Below are 20,703 nucleotides of genomic sequence, written 5' to 3' on the forward strand. Positions count from 1 at the left end.
TTAATTTATCAACTATTAATTAAGAAAATAGTATTTTAGATATATATAAGTATAAAAATATATTTACCCGCATATTACGCGGGACAATAATCTAGTTTCATATATATGTTACTTGGTGTAATTTGTTCTGAGGATTGACTAATATATATCTACTTTCTAATATTAAGATATAAAATATTTACAAAATTTTTTTATAACTATGTTATATATATACTTGAAGGTGATCAAAGAAAAAATAAAATGTCAGGTTTGTAGTTTTTTCAAAACAAAAGATATAGAAAGGTATTTATGTTTTTATTGTTAGTTTGTGTAATTGTTTTTATTTTATTATTTATTCTTTCAATTATTTAAATATTAATGTTTTTTTATTATTATTATGTCAGTTTTTTTTTCTTTTATAATAAATGTATGTATTTTTTTTATATGGTTCATCTAGTTTGTTTGTAAAAGAATCTCCAATGATTATCTATCTAATTAAGCTGATTGTTATCTTCTATGATATTAGAACTTAGAAGACTATTGGTTGATTTATGGATGGATAACATACACTAGTACCAATATACAAGTACATAAAAATTTGCAGGAGAGGATCCAGAGATAACAGGAAAATAAACAAGCTCCCACCAAAAACACCAAGTCAGCATTCTATAAAAAGTCAGCAGTGGAATTCCACCAATCAAAAAACACGCCCACAACTTCTCCTTTTCCTCTCTCTATAATTTACATACATACAAATATTTATATCTATATATATAATCTTCCCACTCTAATAAATCCGTCCAAAACAACTCAACCAACATCTTCTTTTCATAGTTTTCAAATCTGGGTACACATACAAAAGTACTTATACATATATATATATACAACCATAAATCTTTTCATAGAATTTAAAGTGTTGGGTCTTTTAAGGACATGGAACAGAAGCACATTTTGTTGTCTGCATTGAGTGTTGGTGTGGGTGTGGGTGTTGGCCTTGGAGTAAACAAGTGGAGTGGCGGCTGTGTTGAAGACGGCGGCGTCACGGCGGCGCAGATTGAGCAGGAGCTTCTCCGGCTTGTTGTGCGTGTGGATAATGATGATAAGGATACATTTAAGGAATTTCCTTATTATATAAGGTGAAAAACGTTTTGTTTTTTTTTAGTTGCATAATTTGATATTTAATTTTATAGATTTATATAAGTGATTATTTAGTTAGTGTTGATGCTTATTAATTCTTCAAATCTTAATGTTAAGTTTTTATATTTTTATGCAAAGTTTTGGAAAGCTTAGGTAGAGCTGACAGTACCTAAGATAGGTAAAGCAGGGGATTATGTAAAATTCAGGGTTTGTGTATGTTTATCAAATTCAAAGGTTTAATTTGTAACTTTTTTTAACATGGCAGTACCTAAGATAGGTAAAGCGGCGCAGTACAGATCATTTTCCCATAAAATAATTGTTCATTATCAAAAAAAAATATAGTAAAACTGGTGCAGTGTAAAAAAGTTTCATTTTTTTGGTCACTATCTTAGCTGGCTGCTAGGAGGGCCTGATTTACTTGGTTGGGAGTTGGGACGGTTTGACGTGGGACCGGTTCACTAAAAAAAAATCAACAAATTAAATTTTGATAGGGAGTACCATATAGTCATTTTATTGTTCATTTGTTAACATATCTATCTTCTTGTGATATTTTTACAATCTAGAACCTCTACAGTATTTGACAAGAATTTGTAAGCATGTTAGACTGGGTTTGAACTTTTCATAAGCTTTGTGATAACACAAGTCATATCATATGTATAGTCCTTGATTTGCACTTATAAGTTATAACAATTTAATCTAAGTTCGGTACAAGCCATGTGCTGTATACTTTGTCAACAGTAACTTCCCATGAGGGTGTTGCCAGTTCCTTCTTTCAATTAGTACAATCTTCTAGTTTAATCTTTTTACAAAAAAAAACATAATGGTTGATTTTCAAAGCGGTATTACTTTAACGATTTTGCTAACCTTATATATATGCAGTAAAAAGTTGTACATGGCACCCTCATAAGTAATTATCAGCAGGGTCTAGAATACTTTACTACGTGTTAACCGTAGACCTAAAGGGCCATGGTCAGCAAAATTCGTACTTTAAAACTTGGTCATTGTAAGTTGTAACTTGTATTGCCTGAAAGCACTTTATTAAGTTAATAAGTCGTGACACTAATTAAAATGTTAATGCTGTTGGCTAGGATTGCTGTCTAATGTCTATTCTTATACCAAACTAACTGGTAACTATTCCAACAACTTCTGTAAAATGTAATGACAGCGAACGGACAAGGTGGTTGTTGACAAGTGCAGCATTTGTTTATCTAAAACACCTGGATGTTTCTAAGCATACCAGAAATCTTTCACCTGCAAGTAGAGCGATACTGCTCTCAGGACCTGCCGGTAAGCAACTTCTTCCCATTTCCCAGAATTCTAATGTTTATTAAGTTATATAGCTCAATTGTGGCCTAATTGAATTACACATGTTTTTATCTAAATGTTGTCGTCCAAAGAATTTTATCACCAAAAGTTAGCAAAGGCTCTATCACATGAGTTTGAAGCAAAATTGCTAGTGTTAGACATGGTTGACTTTTCTAGAAAGGTGATTACATGACTATCAACTTTTTTTTTCCTTCTATTTCAGATAGTATAATGTTTTGCTAATGTTTAGCGTTAAACCGCAGATGCAGAGCAAGTATGGTACATCTAAAAAAGACTCGGTAAGGGCAACATTATGTTTCAGGAAGCATATCACTTTTATTTACTGAGATTATATTGAAAAGTTTTGAAATAGAAAGAATTAGTGCCGTTTGAATATGAATAATATCTGATAGAGTTTCTCTGTATAGTCTGTCACAAGATCCATCTCTGATATGGCATTGGAACGGATGTCCAGTTTACTTGGATCGTTCTCTGTGTCACAAGAAGATGGTGGAGGTATGTATAGAGTCAAAAATGTTGTATTTTATGTTCTTAGAACAACTTCATATGATATGATTGGCTGGAAATTTTCAGGATGTAAGAGAAGAAATGGCTCAGCTACCAAATCCAGGTATGGTTTCCAAGCTAAAATCATCCAATTACAAAATATCCACTTTGGTTCTATTTATAACGTGACTCGTTAACTTTGCAGGAATACAGAATTCAAAAATTCCACCGTCACTTCAGATACTACTTCTCTTAGTTCACAGTCCTCTTCTTCAAATTTAGGTTGGCGTTTTGATCTTTTAATATTTCATTAACACACACACACGCACGTAGGTAATAGCTAAGGTTTGAAATGACTCAACATAGGAAGTCCAGGAATGATGATGCGCGTTAAGTAAGTGCATCAGATGCACCGAAGTATAAAACTTAAGTGAGCCAGATGGATCAAATTGCAAAAATTAAGTGAGTCGGATGTATCAGGTATAAAAAGTAAGTACATCAGATGCATCAAAATGTAAAATAGGCGCATCATCTTTTCTAAACTTCTTAAGTACATCAGAAGCCTTCTACTGGAACATACCCTATGGTTACTAATATTTTAAGAATGTGTTTATATGTTACTGATCTTGTGAATTATGTTTACTCGCTATAGCCACTCTCAAGCATGTGAGCAGCTGCCCTTTTGATGAAAAAGTATTTTTGCAGACACTATACAAGGTAAACTCCACTTGTGGCTTCAGACGTCGCTCAAAATAATATATAACATCATTGCTTACTTGCAGGTTTTAGTCTCTTTCTCTGAAACAAACGGAATCATTCTCTATGTCAGGGACGTAGAGAGGTTTCTTAAATCACAACGGACATATGAATTGTTTGATAGAATGTTAAAGAAGCTATCAGGGTCAACATTAGTTATTGGTTCCCGGATATTGGACCCACGTGATGAAATTGTTGATGTCGATGAAAAAATCGCCAGCTTATTTCCTTACAATATTGATATCAACCCACCTGAAGACGAGTCTCATCTCAAAGACTGGACAGCACAATTGGAAAAGCAAATGAAGGACATCCGGTTTCAGGAAAACAAAAATCATATTGCCGAGGTGTTAGCTGCAAATGATCTTGAGTGTGATGATCTAGGTTCAATTTGTCACGTTGACACAATGTTTATCAGTAATTACATACAAGAGATAGTGATATCTGCAATTTCTCATCACTTAATGAGTCACAAAGATCCTGAATATCGAAATGGAAAGCTCGTCATATCGTCTACCAGGTACGTATTCTTTTTTTCATCAATAAAGACTGATCAAAATGCTATCCATTACTGATATTACCATCTCACAGTTTGTCACATGGATTGAGCATTTTCCAAGAGGATAATTGTGGTGGAAAAGATACTTTAAAGCTGGAGACAAATGCCGAAACATCAAAGGTTTGATATATTTCTTACAAAAGTTTCATTCAATATAATGGCTCGTCATGCCAACTTTATCTTGTACTTTCTATAGGGGTCAGAAGGTGATGAAAATGTTGCATCAAAGTCAGATAACAAAAATGAGACCGAAAAACCAGTTCCTCCAAAACCGGTATGCAACTCTAAATCTTACTTATCAGTTATATAGTGTAAATCAAACCTCTTGATACTTTCCATCCAGTGGTATGACAACAAATTTCATGGTTTACATCACATCGCCAGGAAGTTCCGGACAATGAGTTTGAAAAACGTATAAGACCAGAGGTTGTACCTTCCAGTGAGATTGGTGTAACATTTGCAGACATTGGGGCCCTTGATGAAATAAAAGAGTCCCTACAGGAGTTAGTTATGCTTCCACTTAAAAGACCAGATCTTTTCAATGGCGGACTTCTTAAACCTTGCCGTGGTATATTATTATTTGGCCCTCCAGGTACCGGAAAAACAATGCTAGCTAAAGCAATTGCTAATGAAGCTGGAGCAAGTTTCATAAATGTGTCGATGTCAACCATCACTTCAAAATGGTTTGGGGAAGATGAGAAGAACGTGCGAGCTTTATTCACTCTTGCAGCAAAGGTTTCTCCAACTATAATTTTTGTAGATGAGGTTGATAGCATGCTTGGGCAAAGAACAAGAGTGGGAGAACATGAAGCTATGCGGAAAATAAAAAACGAGTTCATGTCACATTGGGATGGATTATTGACTAAACCTGGTGAGCGGATTCTTGTTCTTGCAGCCACTAATAGACCATTTGATCTTGATGAAGCCATTATTAGGCGGTTTGAACGCAGGTATATTTGCTTTCTTTTTCAACCTTCATGGTTCTTCAAATGATATCTTATAGTTAGAGGTGACAACATGGGTGGGTTGGGTGACTAGTCATTTTTAGTACGACTTAAAACAAAATGGATTGGGGTTGCCCGACATTCAATTTTGAAAATCTATACACACTTAGCGTTTTATCTATGATGACAATATAATACTACTACAAACACTTGTCAATCCATTAGACATTGGCAACTTTCATCCCGGACAAGTAGTAAGGTGGTCAAAGAACACATAGTTTCCAAAAAGTATAGACTGGGTAAATAAACTTTTCGGAGAGTCTTGAAATCACCCATCCACATATGAATGGTTTGAATGGTTGTTCACACATGTTTTTTATTAATCTTGAATTTCAATAGCAATTTGATAGAAAGAAACATTGCTTAGAAGCGCCATAAATGTTTGATGTACAGAATCATGGTGGATCTACCATCAGTAGAGAACAGAGAAACGATATTGAAAACTCTCTTAGCAAAAGAAAAGGTGGAAAATTTAGACTTTAAGGAGCTTGCAGTAATGACAGAAGGATTTAGTGGAAGTGACCTTAAGGTTTGTTTTCTTTTACCGAATTCAAGATATACAAAAATCAACAAGGAACGTTGGCATTAACTACTCATACAGAATTTATGTGTAACAGCAGCCTATCGACCAGTGAGAGAGCTAATGCAGCAAGAGAGACAAAAGGATATTGTAAGTTGTTACTTGGTGTTATACCTTATTTTGGCTTTTAATGTACAAATGAATAAACTTAGTTATATTCATTCTTTCGTTTTATTTGGAAGGACAACAAGGCACGCGACGAAGCACAAAGTGAGAAGAAAGAAGATAGTGAAAGTGTTATTACACTGAGACCATTAAACATGGAAGATATGAGGCAGGCAAAGACTCAAGTAATATCATTTGATCCTTAATTTAGTAATCAAAATATATTCAGTTTAGAAAACAAAAATGTTGGTCAAAAAACTGATAATTCGTCGATTGGTGACAGGTGGCAGCTAGTTTTGCGGGTGAGGGGTGCGTAATGGGTGAGCTGAAACAATGGAATGATTTGTATGGGGAAGGTGGTTCGAGAAAGAAAGAGCAATTAAGTTACTTCCTGTAAATCAAAATCAGTGAAACGGCAACGTTCATCTAGAAAGGGTGATGCAGACCGACTACATACTGGAATGTGAAATGTAACATAATTTATGTCCTGATAATTGATGTACCACATTTGAAATGAATCTGGGCGGGGAAAATTGGTCTGTTTGTGATTTGAAAGTAAAGAATGAGGAACAAATGAAAACTATCATGTCATGTAAATTGGGGATTGGAATTTGTTTAGTCATATTTCATTGTAAATTATATGGGTTGATTATTGGTTAACTTGTTCGGTTGTTCTAGCTTAACTCTCTTAAGATCATAGCTTAACTCTCTTAAGATCAGCAGTTTCATTTATGGGAAAATCTCATATGTGCCACTCTTAAGTCACAAAATATCACCAATTAAATTTTGAAATATCACATGTCATTTCTAATACCCTCAAATAGTGATGAACAAAAACCGGTTTCTACCCAACCCGACCCGAAACCGAACCCGAACCGGTTTTTCGGTCAACGGAACCAAAACCGGGTTTGACCCAACCCGACCCGGTTTGAAACCGGTTTGGGGTCAAACTTTGACCGGTTATTGACCGGGTTTGACTCGGTTTTTTTGACCAAAAACCGAACCCGACCCGAACTCAACCCGATTTCTAACCGAAAATAAAACCCGAAAACCCAAACCGGTTTGAACCGCCGGGTTCGGTCAAACCCGAACCGGTTTGGGTCAAACCCGGTTGTTGACCAGTTTCGGGTTCAGTTTCTTTTTCGGGTTTGGGTTCCAACCCGGTTTTTTTGTACACCTCTACCCTCAAATATCAAATATGCCTTTATTAAATAATAAATATCATATGAGCCTAAAAACATTATTAAATATTATATATGGGGTCATTATTTTTACTTAAAAATGACATATTTGATATATTGATAGATTATGAATGACATATATGATACTTTATTATTCAATAATGACATATTTGATATATTGATAAATTAGAAATGACATATGATACTTCAAAATTTAACTAGGCAAATACGATATTTTGTGACTTACCAATGGCATATATGAAATTTTCTCTTTATTTATTACTAATTAGTTTCACAAGTCCATTGAACTCAAAATCGATTTATAAACGCTTATTGCAGTTTTTGCCAACGGCTACAATGGATTTTCACGGAATTCTTGACTTAGATGTCAAAATTCATATTTTCAATATAGATCATGAATGAAGTAGATCGCAACATCAACCAAGGAATGAAGGAAAGATAGGCATGGTTCTAAGCAAACACTTATCTAAATCTCAGGCAAATTCTGATTTCTACTACTATATAAAACATTATCATGCGAGACCCTTTCAATTTAAAGACAACGGTCATTTTATTAACGAGAGGGGAAATCGACCCAATAAATGCTTGATCTAATCTCACCATTGCATTTCATATATGCTATCAAACATCCTTTGTTTCCGTCTTATATAAACCGTCACAATCCACACAATTTTTCCTAACTTTCTTAGTGATCCGAAATTGGCTAACACTTCCCCATAGTCATGTCATTAGAAATGATGAAATTTTAGATGCAGACTACAACTTACAATTGAATGGAATCTGGAAGGTGTATTAGGCTATCTCAAGCATAGATAGATTGGCACCCTTTTAATCTTTTATTATATTTGGGCCTCTCGGTCCTCAAGACTCCTTAGTCACTTTCTACTTATATGTATGTGCCTAGTTGATACCATTCTTATTTGCTTATATGACTTGCTCGGAGGGGTTAAGAGGAGTTCTTGCACATGACACTCATAATTGTTGCTCCCATCCCACATGCTTGGTTTTATGCAGGGTTATGTTTATTATGTTTTTAGATTGATGTTAATATGTTCAAATGGGTTTCTATTTACTATATATTGTTGGATTTTGCCCTAAAACGTGCTTAGTTGTATGTTTGCTATTTTTTTCTACTCTTAATGTACTCAGGTTATACTTGACCGACATGTATAGTTATTAAACTCTTAACAGTCTCTTGTTCTCTTCTCGTTTGGTCAGAGGTCCTTATGGAAGCAGTCGTTCTACCTCTAGGTAGGGGCAAGACCGTCTACATCCCACCTCCCCCACACCCCGTAAATAAGGATTGGGTCTTCTTGTTGTAACACTAAGGATGTCCTTATGCGACATTGAGTTGCTACATCATATCCTTACAAATCCTTAAAAGCCTTTAATTTTACCTTCTACCATACAAACATATTTATATTCTCGAGTTTTTATTAAAGGAAAAGAGAGGAGAAGATTGGATATGAGAATAAAAGATAAAAAAAATTATATATAAAATGCATTTTTGAGTTTTATCATCTAAAAGAAAGGAAAGTGAATAAAAGGATTTAAATGCATTCTTGAGTTAAAAGAAAATGATAAGAAAGAATAAAATAATGCAAATTTATATTTATAGCCTCATAGTTATTATAACCTATATAAAAGTTTGGAGGATATATTGATAAATTTACAACTTATCCCTCCAAATCATGTCAAATATGGAGAGAAAGTTTTTTGCTCCAAAACCCCCTACTTTTCCTTTCTATCACTTTCTTTTCTTTTAATAAAAAAAATTCAAGAATACAAAAACATAAAATTTCTTTTCCTTCCTTTCCTTATTACATAAAAATAAAACTCGAGAATGCAACCTTATATCCTTATTTCATAAACAAATAAAAAAATTATTACCGTGGATATCTTAAGGATGCCTAAAAACATTTAACTATGGACAAATACTCTAAGACAAGTAAAGACGTAAATACTTCAATGTTATGAACGAGGAAGAACAATTGAAGGTATTGAAAGAAGTGTAAAAACACTCCCATTATGCCAATTTTTTTTCTTGACTTCATAGTTATTTACTCCTAGTCCCTATTATGACCATACATTTTATATGTAATTATTATTATTATATGTCAAATCCAAAGGTAAGAAATTTCTCCAAAAAACAAATAGAAGGTAGTAGATAGTGACGCTGTTTGGTTTCCTTTGTTCGATACATTCTTGTTTTTCGCATGTGGAAAGTTAGGTAGTTTTCTTTTCAAAACCAGTGAACCATGTGCAATATGTCAAGCACAAAAGAAACCGTCCTATTGTGACCCCAAGTGCTTGTGTCAGTAGTGGTACTAAAGTAATGTCTTTTTCATTTTTTTAAAGTAAGGAGCCACTCAAGCCACAATCCTAATTCCTAACAGAGTGGAGCAAAGGAAAAGGAACCACTAACCTAGAAGAAGCACATCACACGACTTGATCATCCCCGTGTGGAGCTCTCCCACACAGCCATCGTGCCGTCAAAGGACTGAAACAAGCCACCATCTCATAATGTACCAGCAAAGGATTTGCCACATACTTTGTCCTACAGCAATAAATTTAGACCTCGGCTTAGGTAAAGGCTAACAGATGCTATTTGTTTACACCCTATCATGTTCGTCTTACAAACACACGTGTATGTATGTAACTCCAAACCAGGAAAAAAACTGTTGAACACTCGAACAAGAGCATTATAGCCACGTAGTATTTAAGCTTCCTTTATTCTCATAAACAAAGTAATCAGTTTGTAACTTTGCCACAGATTGTGGCATCATGCTCTGAAATTGTAGATTCACATCTCTTCAAAATTAACACTACAGAAACCTTCTGTAGAAAATTTTAATGCAATCACAAGCATATCCATACATTCAACATTATAACATGGTTTATCTCACCACAGTGGCAAAATAGAAAATTAAACTGAATTAAGCTAGAGTGCCGGACCAGTAAAAGAATACAAAATTATATCCCTTTCCATTCATAGGCTTTTCAAAACTAAACAACTGGGCAAAGCAAGAACCATACATTGGCTTCTGCCCACAGTTGCGGTGTAAAGGGAACTTTAAACGTCTAAAAACTCCATTACATGATTACTGAAATTGTTTAATTTATCATGGATTCACCCAAATGTATAAGGGAATCAATGAATAAGATGGTTCCTAGTTTAACAATACCACAACAAACAAGTAGAAAGACCCATCTAGTCACCTGAGACTAGTAGCGCTGCTTGATCATCATTTACGCAAACTTGGACTTCAATGACCCTACGGGTACCTTGCTCAAAACCTTGACACTGAATACACCATACTGCTTCTTGATCTCAGCCTCTGCTTTCTCGCAAAATGCATCAACCTTGTCTTCATATCTATCATAAAGGTAAGGCACCGTGTGGAGCAGAACAAAGACTGTTGATAGCCAAGAAAAGTTAAAGATTGAAATAATGATAACATCTTAAATAACTAAAACATCACTAGCACAAAAAAATTAATATGATTCTTACGTGTGTAAAACAAGGTTAAGAAGTTCCAGCAGCTGCCGAGAATTGAAACAACCCACAAACCAGCAACCACCTGATAAAAACAATCAAATTGTCATTTCACATATGACCATGTATGATACAAAGAGCTTTAATGAAGGTGATTGTTGCAAAGATCGATACATACAGCAAGAAATTTTTTCAAGTCTTTCCCTGAGGCAATGCTTTTGAGGATCACTAAAGCTTGGTTGATTTCAATCCTGAGGGCATTGGCAACACCAAGAACAACATCTTCGGGGAGGGCAACATCTGGGAATTTAGGAGGAGACCTGATAATCAAAACAATGGAAAATATAAGATCAGTGTATGAAAGAAACAAAATACAGTCTACTAGATAATGAGAAAAAAGCAACTTACTTGTTAATGAAGCTGGAGGCATTCGACCACAAGAATAGGACTGCAAGAGCCAATATCAAAGTATGGCACACTAGTGTCAGCAAGTGATACTCAACCAACTCAAAAAGGACCCATATCAAAGTGGCAAATCCAAGAACACCAGCAGAAACCTTCTTGTCCTTCCACAAAAATATATCAGCAGCTGCAATTAAAAATCTCAAATGTATAAGAAGCTGAATAACAAAGCAAACTATTCAGATTTTTTTTACTTATACACAAAAACATAGATATGAGACAAGGTTGAAAAACAATATCAGTAAGATTATTGTAAAGCTATCTAGTTCTCTAAAACATATTATACACTGACAATCATCATTGTCATATGCCTTATATATACAGAATTGTAGCTGGAGAGTATACTATCCATAGGTGTTCATGAATCCCATGTTGATTTAAGGCAGTGTGTCGTTTAAAAGTTAAGGAATCAAACACTGACTTCATTCGCATTATTTTTGTTTGTTTTATAAAGTTGGATTTAAATAATGGGTATCGAACCCAAAAAAACATGCATATCTGGAACCCACTAAAAATTTGGTTTGATATTGATTCCCATTCCCACTCTAAATAGTAAGTATATACAAACCCATACCCATATTGAATACAAGCAACAAACTAAATACTCCCTAGATTTCTAGGCCAGGTTGTAGTTCATTAAAGATAAGATCATTGATAATTGAACCAAACATGATCTCAAAACCAACGATAACCCCACACAGGATAAACAAACAACATGCGAGTATAAACTGAGACTAGAACCCAACGTCCACCCATATTGAATACAGGCAACATATAATATACCTCCTAAATTTCTATGCCAGGTTGAAGTTCATAAAAGATAAAATCATTGATACTTAAACGAACCAAACCATGATCTATACACCAATGATAAACCCACACAACACAAACAAACAACATGGTATAAACCGAGACCAATAGTCCAATACCCAACCCAACATTAAGCTCAACACAAAATCAATATTAAGTATTTAATGAACAAATAACAAGCTAGATTACTTCAAAATGAGCTAAACATATTAACTTTTGCCATCTAAAGTATGCAAAAGTTGCTTTCTATTATCTCTCAAAAATTTCTCAAATTCCAACACAGCAAAGAGTCCATTTTACATAAGCAAATCAGATGTACAGTCATATATATCCATACTAATCATTGTGTGTAAAATCATTCTTCATCTAGATTCTAGACCAAAATAAGAATTCTAACCAGCATTCATATAGCATGCTAATAGTCCACAAAATATAACATCCACAAAAGATATCAACTCACTAAATCCTCTTGATACATAGCTAGTTCATCGACAAACTTTGAAGATTCTCAAACTCGAAAATCAAACGTCAGCTGATGACATACCAATCACACATAAGTTCTCAATCCAACTAAACTTAACCTAACAAAGTAACAATCAGCTATACTAAATCATTAATTTCAATTTATAATACTAAAATGAGCATACACCTAAAAAAACCATATAACCACTGTAGATCCAAATCACGATTATATCGTCACTGACTCACTGCCAATTACTGACTTATTGTGTATCTATATCCTTCCAGTGTTGTAAATCTCGGTTATCTCAGCGGATATATCGGCGACATACCGGATCTCGGCTTACTAGCGAGACGATATATATCCCCAATATATCGCTTCTCGGTGGTGGACCGATACCGAAAAGCGATATTTACAACCTTGATCCCTTCATGTTTTAAACTCCTCCTAGGCTCCTATAATATCATCTATACATACATACATACATACAAATATCTATGTATACAAAGTATAACATGTATACCTCGCCTAGAGAATCGATTAACAACAAATCCAGATCTGGATGAGATATATAAGATCTGAATCTAACTAAACTTCATTCAGCGAGAAACATAATCGAATCATCAATCTACTACATCATCAGTTATTAAAAATTATTTACTCAAAGCTCAAGTCATACACAAACCGTAAATATGTGAATGAATATTAATACAGATATGGAGAGTAATTAATCATCAGATCTACTATATCAGTTAACTTTAATTATTTACTCGAATCTCTACTCAGTCATAACTGTAAATACATGAACACTAATTAATATACATATATATATAGATATATATATAGATATAGATGTAGAGTAAGTAGAATGCACATACGTTTACCGCCACCTAAGAGCTTGTGAACAGGCTTCTCTCTTCCAAACAACCGGTAGATCTTATTCTTAACATCTTCAACCGGCGAGCTATCCTTTCCGTCATGATCGGAATCTGATGACGCCGAATCTCCATCGTGAAAAGTTTCAGTGATTTTTTCTTTCATAGATTCAACAAATGATTGCTCGTGTTCTTTTTCATGATCAGCGGCGGTATTATCGGCCATTTTTTTCGGGATAATCAGTTACCGGATCTTATAGTGCAGATTCGGCGCCGAAAATATTGGTGGTGAAGAAAGTGTGACTGTGTGTGTAAGATTTTGAAAAATACTTTTGTGTGAATGAATTAAATATCTGGAGGTAAATAAAAAGGAGGTTTGGGTCCGAGCCTGAGGTTCGGATAAAACGAAGCTGGGACCTTTATCACGGGAACCAATAAGGTGTTGTGTGTGTCAGTGGGCGACAAAAGTGGGGAGCGGGAATTCCGTTTAAAGTAACGTGACGGCGTTAGGGTTGACGTTATATTTGTCTCCGTTATTATTATGGGCTTTTTTGGAGATTTGTTATGGATACACTTCCTGATGGACTTTAAAAAATAATATAACTTTTCTGGGCAATTGGGCCGGATATACAAACATTCCTTGTTTCCTTTTACTAAAATTTTCTCCCTTTTCCCAGTTGTGTAATATTGTTAAAGAAATTAGATAAATCAAGATTAAGGTCAAATATTTAAGTATATGTAATAACATTTTATTGATAACGTCTAAATCCCCAAAACTGTTTGGCTTCTCTCTACACCGTGGCAAAAGTGTGATTGCTACAATTTTTTTTCGATCCCACGGAAGGTCTAGACTATGTTGTTTTAGCAGGGTTCACGATAAAAAAAACCCTTTATCCAATAGCTATTAGGAGGAAAACAATAGCCCATGACAACATATTTAGGGAAAACTTTTCCCTCTAAAATTTGAACATGAGTCTCCATATATCCAAAGTTCCAAACCCCCGTTAAATAATTTATTTTGGTACTTACAAATTTAGTGTTATTAGTATATTAGTTCGTTGTTATCACATATTTAACTATACTAATTTGAGCTTGATTTTGATGTCGTGATATTTATATGGTTTGGCTGACAAGGTAAATTTTTTTATGTAGACGTTAATATTTTACTTAGATATCAGGAGATAACCAGTAAGTATAATTTTAAAAGGTTGAATATTTAGGTTTATTTGAGATACTCGTAAGTCGTAATTTAAAACTAAAAAATGACATGTAAAGGCCATATGCTTGAATACTTGAATACTTGAATGTAACACATGAAAGTCCATTTTGGTGCAAAACTGTAACGCCACAAGATTTTAAGGTAAAAGAAATTAACCTTTTTTATATATATAGTTTTGGTATTAAATTAATTTCCTAGTGTTTTATTTTTGAATATGGGGTTAATTTAGTTGGAACTTTAACGGGTAGTGGGTAAAATACCCTCAAAAATGGAAGTGGGTCATGGCACCCATAGAATGTGCCAGCCACACACACCCATCTAATTCTTATTCTAATATTCTTCTTCTTCTTTTTTCACATGCAATCCACCCCCATTTCCTTCAAAATCAAGGTCAAAATACTTTCAAATTCAAGACTAGATATCACCCTAACAATCATCACCATCAATTTATCTCCATTCAAGAGTTTGAAAGTTAGGGTTTTGGTGGTTCTAGGTGGTGGCCAAAATTAATTAAGAAAAGGGAAAAAAATTGGTGAATTGAAAACCTAAGCTATTATCTTCTATTGTGAGGTATTGATTTTTATTTCATTATTTCATTTGTTATTGAGAATTAGGGTTTATGGATGAACCATTTTGAGGGTTTGCTAGAATTTGAATGATGGTAGTTGTTCCCCAATTCCTTAGTTAACCTAGTTGTCATTGAGTTATATGATGCATTTGATTATGAAATTTATAGGGTTATGTGATAATTTGAGTTTATAAGAAAATATGAGTTTTTGCTAGTTAATGGAATATGGATGAAAATGGTAGGTTGAACTACCCAATGTTAATCTTGAGAATGGAAGTAACTCAATGACAAATGGGTTGGGTTTTGGGTTTAGAAAGGCTAGTGATTGAGTATGAGTAGGTTGAGCTAGTCAAGTTGTGAATGTAAGCTTAATGCATTTTTATGATATGATTATAGGTTGAGCTTGTTGAGCATTATTGTTATAGCTTTGTTGTCCTTGTTGCGGAGGAGGTGAGTATATTTGCATACCTTTATGTATACGTTGGGCCAATTATCATGAGATGTGAATGTTCCAAGTATGGTAATTGGTTCGGTGTTAAGCCCATGTGAGGCATTGTTTATGAGGCCTAAGAACCTCCGGGGCCTAAAAATCCCGATAGTTGATATGATTTGAGGCCTAAGAACCTCCGGGGCCTAAGAATCCCGATTGACATGATTGTTATGATTGTTTAGCTTATATGGATCCATATATGTGTTGTTAGAGTGCAAGGTGAGCATGTAAATGTGTCATGACGATGCCATAGGTTACATGTAATAGTCCTTGTACATGCCCTCCTTCATATTCGTAAATGTATGCAAGTATATTCACTAAGCCTTTGCTTATATTTTAGTTGTATACCATTTTATAGGTGGTTCCGAAAGAAGGAACTAATTCTAGTTGAATTGAAGTGTTGATTTTTGGAGTGCTAGTTGACTCGAAGGTATTTTTGGCCATTTACGGAAGAATGGTATTCTTTTGGTTAGAGACTTAGTGCATCCCACCTCATATGGCTCTTGGTACAATCTTGGCATTTTGAATCTTATGGATATGTAAATTGTACATTGTGGTGTTTGTAACTAGTCATGATAAATTGAAGTCAAAATGGTGTTTTGGATAATGTGGCAAATTGGGTAAAGTACCCATGAGTTGTTATCTTTGTACATTCTGTTGAATGAAGTTTGTAAGGATATTACTTTACCTGTTAAGTTCAAAATGTGTCCATAATCAGTGTTTGAAAGCTTGGAAATGAGTCTTAAAGATTGCAAGTTGAGTCAAGTGTTATAAAGGGTCATTTTGTTGTTCAGCGAAAATATGTGACACGTACAGAAAAGGTATGTGGCACAGTTTTGGTTCTGTTCGGATTTTGGTCATTTGTGTGGCAAATACAATTTGGATGTGGCACATGGAAAACTTGAAGTCAGAATATGTGGCACATGAAATACAGCATGTGGCACATATTTGCTTCTGTTCAGATTTTAACTCAAAAATGTGGCACATGCATATAGCATGTGACACACCTGGGCATAAAAAAAAAATAAAAATTTTTTAGTTTTTCTTTAATCGAGTCGTGTCGTTTCAAAAACTGAGGTTAGACTAAAACTACTTATGATTTATGGATATTCAAGTATGTCACAATACACAATTGACCTATGCAATATACATATGGTAGAAAAATAAGATGGGCCTAATATGAGATCAAGTCATATGGTTAGATCTAAGGTAAAGAAAGAATTAGGGTTGACCATGTGTCATTGCATTGTATGGAGTCATTTTTCAGATATATATTTTGCATATGAGACTAGCTACAAGTATACGTACATATAAAGATGTGCTAATTAATGACTAGGGAACCAAAGTATTACCTGGAGTGGAGTCTCAGTAGTATTAATGAGAATTGCATATGAGAACTTGAAGCGCCAAACATAAAATGAAGGTGTATTTTATCATCATAACCAAAAATTGTGGGTTCAAATTAACGTACGGATCATCTTATATGATGGTCCAAAAAAATTAAACTCCATCTATTTTTTATTTTTATTTTTGAAAAGTAAACTCCATCTATCTAATTCCATTTCTTACAGCTTCCAGGTGAGATTGGCAGGGGAAGGGATATATGATAAGGTGAGATTGGTCAGCCATCGTTATTTGTTTTACGTTGAACAAACGAAACTAAATATTGGTGGTATGTCTTCATGAGCAAACACCCATTTATGCTTTGGTATATCCTTTTCTTTACTTTATTATTATCATAAAATACAGGTACATTCTCAAAGAATATACTTTTAAACCAAGTTTATATATAGGCCCCACTTTGATAAATGTTTGATCTGGTCATCTGGTGTTTTGTTGAAACTATGACTTTCTTTCTCGATTTAGTTTTGTTATATAACCTTGTTAAATTGGGTTAAGAACGAATTTATAATGCGAGAATAAATTTTAAGTTTTGATATCTGTGAAACATTAATACTTTTTACATTTGTAGAAGGAAATTATTTGGAATTTTCGAAAATCTTGGGTTTTATCAAAGGTATGCGTGGTTCGAGCTTCACATACTACCCAATTGATATTCACTATGTTGTCTCGAATGCTAACTACTAACTAATAACTCGTTATTTAAAAAAAAAGTAATTAAAAAACTTATAAACGTATTCTAAAAATTATACATTAATAATAAAAAAAAGTACATATTTATAATTCTATCATTTTTAATTAGAGATGTCATATAACGTACTATTGACAATTTTGAAAACTATGTATTCTATATATATTTAAAACTATTCTTTATATGAGAAAAACAGCTTCAACTAATTAGGTTGAGAGAGATTTTTAGAATGCAATGTGAAATTGTAATAAATAAATTTCATTTATAAATGTAATTTTAAACACTTCATATCTTTATCGTTCTTTTAACAGTAGAAGATATCTTTATTGTTCTTATAACAGTAGATATCTTTATTGTTTAATTTTTACTACAATAAATAAAAATTATTAATTTTTGGCTTTACTAATTTTCATATGAAAATACTCGAATCAAGGAAAAAAAAGAACTTTGTGGGCCGTGGGCCAAAATGAGCAAGCGTTATATTTGAATACCAAGTTACCAAATGGTCCAGACTCCTGATAAACAAGTACCACTAATAAAGTCTGAGCAAGTCAAATCTTTTTATTACCCGATAAAAAGTGACCAAGTGAGCCTTGTTCTCTCTTTTTTCACAGGACTGCCCCCACCCTTTTGTGACTTATACTTTTCAAGTATGAAATCATTTCATTCCCTTTATTTGTTTTGGAAATATGTATACATTGAAAAGGGACAATCAAATAAGAACAACCTTAAAATGAGAACACGGTAAAAACATTTAAAAGCTACTTTTTGATGTATTAAAAATCCATAAAACTAACAGTGTATAACTAATTATCACTATTTAAGTGTTTAATAACACATTAGTCTGTCAAAATCGAAAAAATCATGTTTTTTGTTTTGTGCATCCATCTTGGATGGATATTCATCAAAATGATGCATCCAACAAAAAAAACGTAATTTTTTTTTATTTTGATGGATCAATTTGTTGTTAAACACTTAAATAATGATAATTAGTTATGCACTATGTTAGTTTTATGGACTTTTAATGCATCAAAATGATAATTTTAAGTGTTCTCATCGTTTTTATTTTAAAAATGTTCTTACCGGAGTATTACCCTATATTGAAATTTAGCCATATATTACCGATCTTGGTTTATGTAAAAGTTGTACAGTGTATTTTAAATAATACACAGTTCCAACTGAGTACTGTATGACAAAGTTTGATAGTGCATATATATATATATCAGTATATCACCTTACTATTTATATTAAAATTTGCTATACAATAAATTTTATAAGTGTCCGTTATGGTGCATTTGGTGGTTCAACATGGAGATGACTAGCCACTTAATGTGGACGATGGTGGCACGTCAGATGGTTTTCACGGTGACATGTATGTGGTCGTAGACTTCCCTGTGAGGTTCAGGTTGGGAGTTAAAGTGGGCCAAGAAATTATCTTTATGCATCTCAGGTGATGTTCACGGTGACGTGTTAAAATGTTGTGTTGTGGTGAGATAAAATAGTGTGTTGTTTCCGGTCGTCTAGCATGGTCTTTTCCCATAGCCAATACTTTTTACTTGTGTAGAGTTGTGGGATTGTTATCTATCTATCTATACTATGCTATAATACATGTTCGTTGTATCTTAAAACTTGATATTTTAAGTGAATGATAGCATTATGTTTACCTTTTTTACTTTTGTATTTATTTACACAATCATTTTTAAAAAAAAATTCTCTACGATAAATACAAGTTTTATACTGTATATTCGATGCATAACGTATATGCATTTAATAATTACGAGAGCAAGTACCCGCATGTTGCGGCGGTGAGATGGTGGGGTGATAGGCCATACAGTGTGATAGGTCATAGAAGGTGATTGGTTATAAAGTGTGATAGTCAAATGCCTTAGCCATACGGGCTCCGCCCTTAGATTTAAAAATTCGTCGAAAATATATCGAATGACATCTCTAATGAAAGAGCATAAAATTTTAAGAACACCTATATAATTTTTATGATTTATTGATGTATGGTTTTTAAGATAAAAGATTTTGAAGAATTAGAGGAATAAAATGATTTATGAAGGAGAGAGAAAGTTGTATGCATTAAAGTATGGTACATCATGCATTAATATGTATATATATTATTGAAATTGAATGTTAAAAGTTAAAAAATGAATTTATTTTATAATCCGGTATAAATATAATATAACTATCAATGTATCACTATCTATTACCTTCACTTTGTCATGCACTTTATTTCTGACCCATTACTCACTTTTTTCTTTTTTTTTACATTTTGCTCTTTTAGGTTAACCAATACTTCCTTTTGCTTTTATTCTATGCTGGTTAGAAGTTTCTTACTATCCTTGGCCCGACATCCATGGCAAAGTTTCTTTAATCAAAATGTTCTTTTACACCTTTGTAGTCTAGTACTTTTGACCTTGAAAGGACTCAATTATCCACATGTAAAATAGTTGAGTGCAAGCCTTTTATTTATAAATCGTTTACGATAGGAAGGGTTGCACACCTTTTTTTTTTTTTTTTCTTTTCTATATTTATAGTTCTATACCTACTTATAAAAAATAGTTTTTTTACTTCTAAAAATGTTGAAAGTTACTCAATACAATATGACATAAATATCCCAATATACTCTTTTTTTTCTTCAAATCATTCTCTTCTTTATTCATTAATTTAACTATTTTGACTAATATACCTAAAATTTTATTAATGAAATAAATTATACACCAGTCTTTCAACTTTTAAAATAATTACTCAAACTATTATATTAATTACATTTACATCAATAACCTAGACTACTTTTCGTCACCACCATCAGACGCCTCCACCACCCGTCACAACGTGCTGCATTGCCGCACCGCCACCGCATAGCGTGAGCACCATGCTAGTTTCATTAGTATAATATAATACGATTAAAATAATACTTAGTGTAATTAATGGTAATGTGATAATTATGCGTTATACTTACTCTGCCTTATATAAGAATGTACAATATTTGTATTCTATGGTTACATGCGGATGGAATTTGTTTGTGCTCAAAGGCATGTTCGATGTTCCATTTGTGATGTTAATATACAATGTTTGTTAGCTAGTGCGCGTT

At 33.4% G+C, this 20,703-nt stretch overlaps 2 protein-coding genes across 3 annotated transcripts; one reads left to right on the top strand and one right to left on the bottom strand.

Annotated features, from left to right (window-relative positions):
- The first annotated feature begins 608 nt into the window (after nucleotides 1–608).
- On the top strand, nucleotides 609–6,592 carry LOC122586566. 2 transcript variants are annotated; one of them, XM_043758548.1, is made up of 16 exons: nucleotides 700–1,115; nucleotides 2,282–2,403; nucleotides 2,514–2,602; nucleotides 2,685–2,720; nucleotides 2,850–2,937; nucleotides 3,016–3,052; nucleotides 3,134–3,210; nucleotides 3,581–3,645; nucleotides 3,711–4,204; nucleotides 4,276–4,363; nucleotides 4,440–4,517; nucleotides 4,628–5,193; nucleotides 5,641–5,776; nucleotides 5,849–5,917; nucleotides 6,010–6,117; nucleotides 6,216–6,592. In XM_043758548.1, the coding sequence occupies exons 1-16, from the start codon at nucleotides 913–915 to the stop codon at nucleotides 6,327–6,329; spliced, it is 2,370 nt and encodes a 789-aa protein (XP_043614483.1). In that variant the 5' UTR covers nucleotides 700–912; the 3' UTR covers nucleotides 6,330–6,592. The 2 variants fall into 2 exon arrangements, with proteins under 2 accessions (XP_043614484.1, XP_043614483.1); XM_043758549.1 differs by lacking the exon at nucleotides 6,216–6,592 and having other exon boundaries at nucleotides 609–1,115; nucleotides 5,865–5,917; nucleotides 6,010–6,102.
- A 3,461-nt stretch (nucleotides 6,593–10,053) lies between these two features.
- Nucleotides 10,054–13,570, bottom strand: LOC122586568 (reticulon-like protein B5). Its single transcript, XM_043758551.1, has 5 exons — nucleotides 13,241–13,570; nucleotides 11,039–11,219; nucleotides 10,809–10,950; nucleotides 10,646–10,715; nucleotides 10,054–10,550 (listed from the first exon to the last, which is right to left on the bottom strand). The coding sequence occupies exons 1-5, from the start codon at nucleotides 13,461–13,463 to the stop codon at nucleotides 10,384–10,386; spliced, it is 783 nt and encodes a 260-aa protein (XP_043614486.1). The 5' UTR covers nucleotides 13,464–13,570; the 3' UTR covers nucleotides 10,054–10,383.
- Between the last annotated feature and the right edge of the window lie 7,133 nt (nucleotides 13,571–20,703).

This window comes from Erigeron canadensis, chromosome 2 (assembly GCF_010389155.1).
Source record: "Erigeron canadensis isolate Cc75 chromosome 2, C_canadensis_v1, whole genome shotgun sequence".
In the NCBI taxonomy this organism is placed as follows: domain Eukaryota; kingdom Viridiplantae; phylum Streptophyta; class Magnoliopsida; order Asterales; family Asteraceae; genus Erigeron; species Erigeron canadensis.

Excerpts from the sequence above, each read along its gene's own strand:
- LOC122586566 (XM_043758548.1), top strand. The coding sequence starts at position 913 with ATGGAACAGAAGCACATTTTGTTGTCTGCATTGAGTGTTGGTGTGGGT. Across the intron at positions 4,364-4,439 it reads CAAATGCCGAAACATCAAAG|GGGTCAGAAGGTGATGAAAA; the intron begins GTTTGATATATT and ends TACTTTCTATAG. Across the intron at positions 5,194-5,640 it reads ATTAGGCGGTTTGAACGCAG|AATCATGGTGGATCTACCAT; the intron begins GTATATTTGCTT and ends TTTGATGTACAG.
- LOC122586568 (XM_043758551.1), bottom strand. The coding sequence starts at position 13,463 with ATGGCCGATAATACCGCCGCTGATCATGAAAAAGAACACGAGCAATCA. Across the intron at positions 11,220-13,240 it reads GCTCTTAGGTGGCGGTAAAC|CTGCTGATATATTTTTGTGG; the intron begins GTATGTGCATTC and ends TTTTAATTGCAG. Across the intron at positions 10,551-10,645 it reads CTTAACCTTGTTTTACACAC|TCTTTGTTCTGCTCCACACG; the intron begins GTAAGAATCATA and ends GGCTATCAACAG.